General features: G+C 52.6%; 2 protein-coding genes across 2 annotated transcripts in view; one reads left to right on the top strand and one right to left on the bottom strand.

Moving 5' to 3' along the window:
- Positions 1 to 6419: 6419 nt before the first annotated feature.
- TMEM258 (transmembrane protein 258) lies at positions 6420 to 10144 on the bottom strand. The gene is made up of 4 exons (XM_024197494.2): positions 10066 to 10144; positions 9553 to 9662; positions 7401 to 7551; positions 6420 to 6577 (listed from the first exon to the last, which is right to left on the bottom strand). The coding sequence occupies exons 1-3, from the start codon at positions 10066 to 10068 to the stop codon at positions 7425 to 7427; spliced, it is 240 nt and encodes a 79-aa protein (XP_024053262.1). The 5' UTR covers positions 10069 to 10144; the 3' UTR covers positions 6420 to 6577; positions 7401 to 7424.
- A 139-nt stretch (positions 10145 to 10283) lies between these two features.
- FEN1 (flap structure-specific endonuclease 1) overlaps positions 10284 to 10490 on the top strand; it is a 2025-nt gene continuing 1818 nt past the window's right edge. Inside the window, exon 1 of the mRNA XM_024197479.2 lies at positions 10284 to 10387. The gene's annotated coding sequence lies outside the window, so the exon portion shown is untranslated. The remainder of the gene's footprint in view (positions 10388 to 10490) is intronic.

Below are 10490 nucleotides of genomic sequence, written 5' to 3'. Positions count from 1 at the left end.
CGTTTCCCTCGGAAGGCTGTTCCAGAACTTCACCCCTCTGACGGTTAGAAACCGTCGTCTAATTTCAAGCCTAAACTTCCCGACGGCCAGTTTATATCCATTTGTTCTTGTGTCCACATTAGTACTGAGCTGAAATAATTCCTCTCCCTCCCTGGTATTTATCCCTCTGATATAAAGAGAGCAATCATATCCCCCCTCAGCCTTTTTTTGGTTAGGGTAAACAAACCGAGCTCCTCGAGTCTCCTTTCAGACGACAGGTTTTCCATTCCTCAGATCATCCTAGTGGCCCTTCTCTGTACCCGTTCCAGTTTGAGTTCATCCTTTTTAAACATGGGAGACCAGAACTGCACACAGTACTCCAAATGAGGTCTCACCAGTGCCTTGTATAACGGAAGCAGCACCTCCTTATCCCTACTAGAAATACCTCGCCTAATGCATCCCAAGACCGCATTAGCTTTTTTCACGGCCACGTCACATTGCCGACTCATAGTCATCCTGCGATCAACCAGGACTCCGAGGTCCTTCTCCTCCTCCATTACTTCCAAACGATGCCTCCCCAGCTTATAACTAAAATTCTTGTTAGTCATCCCTAAATGCATCACCTTACACTTCTCACTATTAAATTTCATCCTATTACTATTACTCCAGTTTACAAGGTCATCCAAGTCTCCCTGCAGGATATCCCGATCCTTCTCCGAATTGGCAATACCTCCCAACTTTGTGTCATCCACAAACTTTATCAGCCCACTTCTACATTTGGTTCCGAGGTCAGGAATAAATAGATTAAATAAAATTGGACCCAAAACCGAACCTTGAGGAACTCCACTGGTAACCTCCCTCCAACCTGACAGTTCACCTTTCAGTACGACCCGCTGCAGTCTCCCCTTTAACCAGTTCTTTATCCACTTACACTTCACTCAGCCAATAACAGTCTTTCAGAGGATCTCTCTTCCCACTACAAGCATTAATTAGCACAACATTCACTAGGCAGATATCCCCACTTCACAGCTGAGGACAGATACTGATATAAAAAGTGGACTTGTGAGAGGGTGTACAAACCCTGCACAGGCAAGAAGGGATTAAAGAGCAGCTTTGGGCTCAGGCAGCCCCACCTGTGAGGCGCATCAATCTCGGAGGAGCCTTGAAAAAGGGAGAAGCCCAGTTCAGAAGAGCCAAGCCTGGGAAGGTGGACAGACGTCGCGTCCTCAGCTCCCAGAGAGTCAAGCTATATTAGATTCTCTGTGAACACAGAGTGATAAGACAGTAGCTGAAAGATCCTGATAGGAGAGAGGAAGTAGTGTTGCTCGTTATTTCTGATCATTTAGTTTTCTGTTGTTTGAAATTTTGAGAACTTGGACTAGGGGGTTGACCGAAAGGCAGACCCCCACATAGAATACAAGCCCCCTCAGGAGATACGGGGACAGTATAGGAAGTAGCAGCCCAAGGGAGAAGCAAGAGGTCTGAGAAGACAGACCTTAACCACTTGCTACAAGGGTCCAGAAAAACTATTAGGCCTTGATCTGGGCCATCGACCTAGTGAGATGTCCTGGGACTTTTCTGTGAAAACCATGGTTTACGCTGAAAGGAGTGGAACCAAACATGACCTGGCCAGACAGCAGAGGTGCCTACACTCGCATCCTGTATCCCTCCTCCTCCTCCTCCTCGCTCCCCTGCCACAGACCCCCTCCTCCCCCACCCACCACAAGAACCCCTGCTCACTGGTGGCTCACTCTTCACTGCCCCGCTCACAGCCAGATCCCCACCGCCCTCCTCACCCTGCTGCTGGCTCACCGCTCACCTCCTTACTCCTCTTCCAGCACCTCCCTGCCACTCACCTCCTCACCCTCACCCGCCGCTTGCTTCCTCACCCCCCCCCCGCCCGCTGCTTGCCTCACCACTCCCCCGCTCGCAGCCAGTCCCCCGCTGCTGGTTCTCCACTTGCCTCCTTACTCCCCCAGCAGGACCCCCGACCCACTGCTCGCCTCGCCACTTGCCTCCACACACCCCCGCCTCACCTTGCTCCTTAAGTGCTGTGTGTCCCACCTGTGTCTCCAGAGAGGTGGTGCATGCAGGAGCAACAGGGAGGAAGAGGTGGGGGGCTGATCTGCCCCACCCCCGGAAACTGCCGTGGCCTCAGGGAAACTTTCTGTATAAAGCCAGGCCTGGCGCCATAGCAGTTCTCCTTGAGTGAGGGATCCTGAAAGCACCAGCACGTAAAGCAGATGACCCCAGCTGCAGCTCCCCATTCCTAGGCCAACTCACTCAAAAAAATTGACAGCTAAGCTCCAATAACGTAACAGCTACCACCAGCCTGGATGCTTTGTAATTGGGCTTCGGACCAAAGTAATTAGCCTCTTCACAGCTATGGAAAGAGGCCCTGTCTCAGCACTTACGTTACTCAACCTCTTGGAAGTTTTCAACAGAGCCATAGGTATGACCCCAGCTATTCCATGCATGCAGGATGGTATGTGGAACTACACTACAGTGGCTCTATTTATTCCTCTAACAGGACCCCCGAGAGTGGTGATGGGTAACAGCTCTTCCAAGCTCCCATCTGCAGAGTCACTCCAGGATCTATCCTGCCTCCCTTCTCTTCACCATCTATAAGAGGCCACAGGCTCTGATGATAGACAACATGCTAAGAGCACGCACCTGTATAACTTATTTTTGGTCCCTTGTAAGGACATTGGAAGGACGCTGACAGGAGACCAACACCTGTTTGAAGAGCAGCTGGCTCAAACATGCACAAGACTGAAATGATGCTGACCAGAAGGGGAAAATTGTCCAAAGAATTACCGGGTTCACTGACCTCCATTTATCAGTTGGTGCAAAGCTTTATGGTCCTGAACAAATCACTAAGCCTTGATAATTGGAGAACATCAGTGGCAAAAAAAAACCCACCACCATCTTCAGCTTGCTAGGAAACTTCCTCCCAGATGAGAAGCTGACCAATGATCCATCCATTTGTCACCTCCAGACAGGATTATCAAACTCACTGCCTCTGAGACTGAATACAATGCAGAGAATCCAACCTGTGCGGAATGAATATACCCCCCTCCCCAATTACTTTACCAGGGCAGACTTCCATAAGCACATTACCTCTGTGCACCACTCCCTCTTGTGGCTTCCAGTCTGCTTCTATTGCCAGTTCCAGGCTGTGGCCTAAAACAATCTTCAACATTTTAACAGATCACAACCTAACTACCAGTGCCGGCTCCAGTTTTTTTGCCGCCCCAAGTGGTGAAGGAAAAAAAAAAAAATTGAGCTGCCGCCGAAGAGGAAGAGAGGGAGTGAAGGACCCGCCACCCAAGACCCGGACATGCCGCCCCAACAATGGACGGAGTGCCGCCCCTTTCTATTGGCCGCCCCAGGCACCTGTTTCCTTCGCTAGTGCCTGGAGCTGGCCCTGCTAACTACATCAGTACCCTCATCTCTCTCCATGACGCCACATCAAGACAGCTCCAATCCTCTGGGACAATGTAATTTACAAAACCCAATACAAAATGAGAGGCAGCGATAAAGGATGCTTGGTTGAGGGAACTGGACTGTGGAATGAACTTCCATTGCAAATTAGATCAATTCAGAGTCAATCTTGGGAGCACTGTGAGAACGTCCTCTTCAATAAAGCTGTACTATTAGGCATTATGTTTAAAATACCCAGACACAGCAACTCCTCACTTAACGTCGTCCCAGTTAACGTTGTTTTGTTGTTACATCACTGATCAATTAGGGAACATGCTCGTTTAAAGTTGTGCAATGCTCCCTTATATCGTTTGGCAGCCACCTGCTTTGTCCCGCTTGCAGGAAGAGCAGCCCGTTGGAGCTAGTGATGGGGGCTTGGAACCAGGGTGGACCGGCAGCCCCCCTAAGTTCCCTGTGCTACAGCCACCCAGCAGGCTATCAATTGCCAGCAGTTCAGGTGTCCCTCTCCCCACTGCTGTGTGCTGCTCTTGCGAGCCTGCTGCTTGCTGTGCAGGGGGTGGGGGGGAAGAGGCGTGCTGATGTCAGGGTGTCCCCATCTCCCTGCTCCTGTACCCCATCTCCACAGAGCAGGGGGGGAGACACAGGGCTCACGATGGAGGGAGCTTGCCGGCAGCAGCTGCTGTCTCAACTTGCTGATCTACTTAAAAAGTGTACTTAGAGTGGGGTCAGCATACTTAAAGAGGCAATATGCGTCTCTCTCTTTCTCTCACACATGCACTCCCCGAACACTTTGGAAAGTGGAGGGAGTGGTGCGCTCCAGTGGGATAGCGTGGGTTCATCATCATGTTCAGTTTCTGCAGGGAATGTTTGCAGCCACTGCCATGCTGTGTCTCCTCCCTCCATTCCTGCTGCCTTGTAGAGTGTGTGGCTACATTAACATATTAACCCTTGAGGGCTCAGCCGAGTGCTAGTTCATCATTTAGCAGCAAGGCATTCCCTGGGAAATATCCCACCCTCTTCCTCCACCACCTCAGCCAAGCTTCACAATCATCATTGCTGTATACAGTATTAAATTGTTGTTTTCCCTGGAACCTAACCCCCTCCTATTTACATTAATTTTTATGGGGAAATTGGATTCGCTTCACAATGTATTGCTTAAAGTAGCATTTTTCAGGAACAGAACTATAACATTAAGCAAGGAGTTAGTGTGTGTGTGTATATATATATATATATATATCCCAAGCAGAGCTTCATACAACCAGGGAAGGGAGAAGAGCACAAAATTCCATAAAGTCCAACAGGACATACTCCATACATTTAATTTTTCTTCAAAGCACTAAGATACCACAGCGGTGGCCATTATAGAAAACCCTAAGCTTGATAAGAATCAGTGACAATTTACAGACCACCTCTCTCACAACCAACAAGTACTAGAAGCGAACATTGTATATCATGAGATTCTCACAATTTGGTCTCTGGACCACACAATCCACAGAGCCCTTCAAAATGGCCCACAGAATGGAACACAGAGAACCAAACAGTGAAGAATTAGGGGTTTGGTGAGGGCCAGTGAGAAATCCCAGCTCTCTCATTGGTTACAGTAAAGGCTCTCCATCTGTTCCGGTCTTTTAATCGATCCCTAAGAGAGAGATCCTTTCACTGATCATAACCCCTTCACCATGGTCCTCTAAAACGTTAGTTCAACAGACTTCTTAACTCTAGTGATGGTCCATGGACTACAGATTGAGATCCACTGTGCTGAGTTAACACTTCATAAAGTGGGAGGATCGCCGCCCTACTGTCAGTGTCTCACAGATACCAACATCTTCAATGTTGAGGCCCTGATTATCCAGCACCAGCTGAGGAGGAGCGGGCACTGTGTGCACATGCCTCATGGACGCTTCCCAAAACAACTGCTGTACGCCCAACTCACCAAAGAAGAAAGGAAATGGGGAGGCCAAAAGAAATGTTTTAAAGACACGCTCAAGATAAACATCAAGCGATGTGGCATTGACACCACACACTGGGAGACAGTAGCCCAGGATAAGGATAACTGGCAAAGACTTGTCACCTTGCCTTGGTCGCAGAAAAACGCCAGAAAAGACAGACAACTGTCACGCAACAATCTGACTTCCAACATCACCTGTAACGTCTGCCGACGAGCCTGTGGCACAAGGATCAGACTCCTCAGTCACCAAAGGACCCATAAAAAATAAAACCTGCGAAAGAGATGGTCCTCAACCTCGAGCTGAGTTAACAGCCTATTCCCAACCCTAGGCCACATTCAACTCTGAGGCCCATTGATTTCAATGGGAGTTACAGAACAAAACCCCTGCTGTAACATGACTGACTTACACCGGTAATGAATTTGGCCATATAACTGTAGATGTGAGTTTATTTGGGAACATGATTTCCTCATTTCACCAAACTTGTACAATAAAATCAGGTCAGTGCCAGTTTGACTTCACACTTCTCCTGCACTAGCTCCATTGTGATACAGGATCACACAGCAGGAAGAACATTAAGATCAAAAGCAGCTATCTACCAGAGAAGGAAGCAGTCTTTTGGAGAGGATGTATCCACTATTAAATAGACACCTGATCTCATTCTCTCTACAAGAAAACAATTACTTTAAAAACATCTTTTCATGGTACATTTCTACACGTGTGAGATGATGTGAAACTTTTTTGTTTGAAACAAACCTTTAACATTATGCCTACGCTCCTTGTCAGTGGATGGCAAGTTACACTGCAGCTTTCCTTATAGTTCACATCTGTAAGAGACAACTGGAAATTAGCCCCATTCTGCACTGCAGAGGGAAGTGGACTCCTTCAGGGCTATACTCAGTTCCTCTCAATATGGCTGCAGTTGGCTGGAGCCTGTGAAAGGGCCATTCTATTTCTGAACACAACAGAGGATCTATCCAGGGGATGCTGATCTTGTGGTGAGATCAGAGCACATCTGAAAGTCAAATAAAGAGCCCCCAAAACACAGAGTAGGACCCCAAAGTTTGCTACATCACAGAACCAGCTTTATTCAGGCTTGAGGTGATGTCACTTGGCAGGACACAGAGTCTGCATCTGCAATAGGCCATATCCTTAAAGTACAAAAATAGAAAAAAGACGGAGCTTCTGTGAGGCCTTCCACCTGGAATCTGAAATGACAGAGGCAGGAAGTTAGAGTGACAGCCTTCCCCCAAAACCAAGCTCCTGCTGCTACCATAACTGCTTCCCACGGCATAAGGTGGGAGTGAGACTAGGACTCAGCAAACTCCAACCCAGCTGAGAAATGGAGGTCAGCTCCTTTAATCGGACCTATTGTCTGACCCAGAAACACATGGGTGAGTGGGATGCTTTACTGAAGCAGTGCCAGAGGGAGCGTGTGTGAAAGCAGGCAATGAGAGACAGAAATTCAATTCCTTAGCCCCGCTCATTCCAGATTCATTTATTTATTCATCGTTTGTCAGAAGACTCTGGGAATCCTAGTTTATAGCATTAAGATTAATTTGGATTCCTCAAATGCACATGTGATTAAAATAACTGGTTTGGGATGGCATGTGTGTGCCGCTGAGCTGCCTTCATTCAAAACCCCCATGTACACAACCCATAGAGGGGGAAATGATAAGCAGCTCCACATCTGCAGAGAAGTGTTGAATAAAGAGCAGAGCTCTGCCTCAGGATAGTTGCAGCCCCTGTTACAGTGCTGGAGAATTAACCAACAGCAGCGATTCCACATATGGGGGAAATGGTGGCATAGCAGCATCTTTGTCCACTGCCCTGTACCCCAACAGTGATCCCTCCAAGGGAAGTTCCTGTACAGAGCATTCACCAGCTCAGGGTGTGACTGTCTCCAGGAGATGAGATATCTACAAATGCTTAACTAGCCATTTTTAAACTAGCATCTATCAGCCTCTGGCAGCTGGGCCTGTAACTGAGGACACGCTGACTAGCTCTATGTTCTGGTTCTACAGGTCTTACCTAGAGTAGGTCCCTGGCTTAGTGTCACACATAGATACCGACCCACAACAGCAAGAAGAGAACTCCAAAGCCCATGAAAAGTGAAGCCACCAGGGAGATAAGCAGTTCCTTGTAGATGTCCCGTGTGTACTTAGTGGAAGTCACTTCATAGCTGAAAAGGCTAGTTAAAGCAATAACCAAAGAGACAGATCAGAGGGCTCACAATACCACATTCTAACTTTGGCCTGAAAATGAACCAAAAGGGTCTGGCAGGGAGGTAGCCTTCCGCAGTAAAAGCTGTTTTATCTGGCACTTCACCAACCGGAAAGCTCTATAAACCGGCATTTCTGATCTTCATTGAAAGTCCAGTTGGCACAGGGCTGGCAGGGGGTTGCGGCGCAAGAGGGGGTGTGGAGCGCAGGCTCTGGGAGGGAGTTTGGGTGTGGGAGGGGTCTTGGGGCATGGGGTGCTGGGTCCGGGGGCCACTCACCTTGGGTGGCTCCCCGCAAGCGGCGACCTATCCCAGGTGCTTCTAGGCAGAGGCACGGCAGGCGGCTCTGCGCGCTGCCTCCGCTTGCAGGTGTTGCCCCCGCAGCTCCCATTGACTGCTGTTCCCGACCAATGGGAGCTGTGGAGACAGCACTTGGGGCGGGGGCGGAACGCAGGGCCACCTGCCGCGTCTCCGCCTAGGAGCAACCGGGATAGGTCGCCGCTTGTGAGGAGTCGCCCGAGGTGAGCACCCCCCAGATCTGGCACCCCGCACCACCTCCCATGCCCCAAGTCCCCTCCCGCACCCAAACTCCTTCTCAGAGCCCATGCCCCGCACCCCCTCCTGCACCCAAAGTCCCTCCCTCTTAGTTAAATGCCATTTTTCACTTACTAGCACCCCCAGCCCCCCAACATGCTGGATAAAATAGCTTTTACTGTACCAGGGTAATATTTACTACGCAATCTAAGATTCCTGCAGAGACTGCTTCCACGGCTTGAAGGGCTCCAGCCAAGCAGCCTTTCCCACTTCATCCTCAACACCAAGTGCTGTCAAAGAACATTATCAAAAAGCAGGTTCACACCAAGCCTGACTCGAACACATCCCCAAGTTGTGGCTCCTCCTTGTTCTTGGCCCTCTTGTCTGCCCTCCTGACTTCTCTACCACCAGCAAATCCTCCCCCCCGTCAGTCCCAGTCTAGGTACACCCACTGCTCAACTTTTCAAGCAATCCAGTTCAACCACAGTGTATCCCGGGGTGGGCAAACTTTTTAGCCCAAGGGCCACATCTGGGTATGGAAATTGTATGGCGGGCCATGAATGCTCACAAAATTGGGGGTTGGGGTGCAGGAGGGGTGAGGGCTCCAGCTGGATGTGCAGGCTCTGGGCTGGGGCCAGAAATGAGTTCAGAATGTGGGAGGGGGCTCCAGGCTGGGGCAGGGCTCTGGCTAGGGATGAGGGGTTTGGGGTGCAGGCGAGTGCTCTGGGCTGGGAGGGAAGGAGGGGGATCAGGGCTGGGGCAGGAGGTTGGGGCGCAGGGCATCAGGGGTGCAGGCTCTGGGCGGCGCTTACCTCAAGCAGCTGCCAGAAGCAGCGGCATGTCCCGCCTCCGGTCCTATGCGGAGACACGGCCAGGCGGCTCTGCGTGCTGCCCTGTCTGCAGGCACCGCCCCTGCAGCTCCCATTGGCCATGGTTCCCAACCAACGAGAGCTGCGGGGGCGGCGCTTGGGGCAGGGGCAATATGTGGAGCCCCCCGGCTGCCCTTACGCGTACAAGTCAGAGGGGGGACATGCCGCTGCTTCTGGGAGCCGCATGGAGCAAGGCCCCTACCCTGCTCCCTGGCTGGAGCAGCAGAGTGGGCCAAGCCCCAGACCCCACTCCCTGGCAGGAGCTTGAGGCTGGATTAAAATGTCTGGAGGACCGGATGTGGCCCCTGGGCCATAGTTTGCCCACCCCAGTGTATCCCCCACCCCAGACTGTTACACCCTCCAAAACTGTGGTTATCTACCCTCTGCTTCCAGCTGATCCACCCCAACTAGGATGTGCCCCTTTTGCTCCCTGAGGCTCCTCAATACTCCTAGTAGAGCCATTCCCGCTTTGCTTTAAAGGGCTCTTCCCCCACGTCCAGCCTCTGCTGTCAGTGGCACCCGGCTACTAATTTCTTGCTGCTCCGTAGTGGATGGATACACGAAGAACCAGGCAGTGAAGAACATGCCAATGGCCAGCAGCACCACGGTGAGGTGCGGGAACACAGCCGGGTTCACCGGGCTGGTGTATCTGCTCATGGCCTCGAGCTCCTGGGAGGAGAGAAAGAGCAGAGCGATACTAGCACCACAGCGGAAGCTGCAGCCCCAGGGCAAGACACAGCCCCAGCCTGTCACCGGGCGGGAGCAGTAACCCCGGCCTCCCACTCAGGCCGGGCAGCGCTGGTCACCACGGGGCAGGACACAGGCGCCATGGGGAGGGGCAACCCCAGGGTCCCAGCTTGACGGGGGGAGCAGGGCTCGGGCCCCACGGGGAGGAGGCGGCTCCGGGGCCCCGGTCGCTGGGGGGGGCGGGGGACTGAATGTGAAGGTTTCGGTCAGTTTCAGGCCTAGACGCGGAGGAAAAGCCCCGCCCCAGGCTCCCAGGGCCGGCGGGGGGGGGGGGGGGGGGGAGGGGGGGGGGCGGCCCCCGGGCCCGGGCCGTCCCGTCTCTCACCATCGCGCCGCTCTCCCCTCCACCGGCGGCCACGGAAGGACACGTCTCCTCCAGTCGCCCCCGCTGCCCCGGAACCGGAAGGAACAGGTGCGCGGCTCCCGGGGAGCGGGGTGCGCGGGGCCGCCCGGACGTTGTAGTCTGCGCGCCGGCCCGTCCGCGCTCTTCCCGGCAAGACACGGCGGGAGGAGCTGGGCGAGCGGGACTACGCTTCCCAGCGGGCAGTGCGCGGCGCGGCGAGCGGCACCCGGCGCGCGATTTCAGAACGCGGGAAGCGAGAGTCAGCGGCGGTGTCTGGAGGCCGCGCGCGTAGCCCAGCAGACAGGTAACCCCCTCCCCCCACGAGAGCGCGCGCCCCGCTGCCCCTCAGTACGTTTTCCGGGTGGGGGGCTCTGGGCGGTCTGCTGGGGGCGCTGTCCCGCCGGTGG

The sequence above is a fragment of the Terrapene carolina genome, unplaced genomic scaffold (assembly GCF_002925995.2).
Source record: "Terrapene carolina triunguis isolate 2854851 unplaced genomic scaffold, T_m_triunguis-2.0 Scaffold90, whole genome shotgun sequence".
In the NCBI taxonomy this organism is placed as follows: domain Eukaryota; kingdom Metazoa; phylum Chordata; order Testudines; family Emydidae; genus Terrapene; species Terrapene triunguis.
The sequence above is the reverse complement of the archived record's forward strand: the minus strand, read 5'-3'. Positions and strand labels throughout refer to the sequence as shown.

Bases quoted from the DNA above. Each gene is read 5' to 3' on its own strand.
- TMEM258 (XM_024197494.2), bottom strand. The intron at 7,552-9,552 runs GTATCCATCCAC...TAGCCTTTTCAG, and splicing joins TTCACTGCCTGGTTCTTCGT to CTATGAAGTGACTTCCACTA.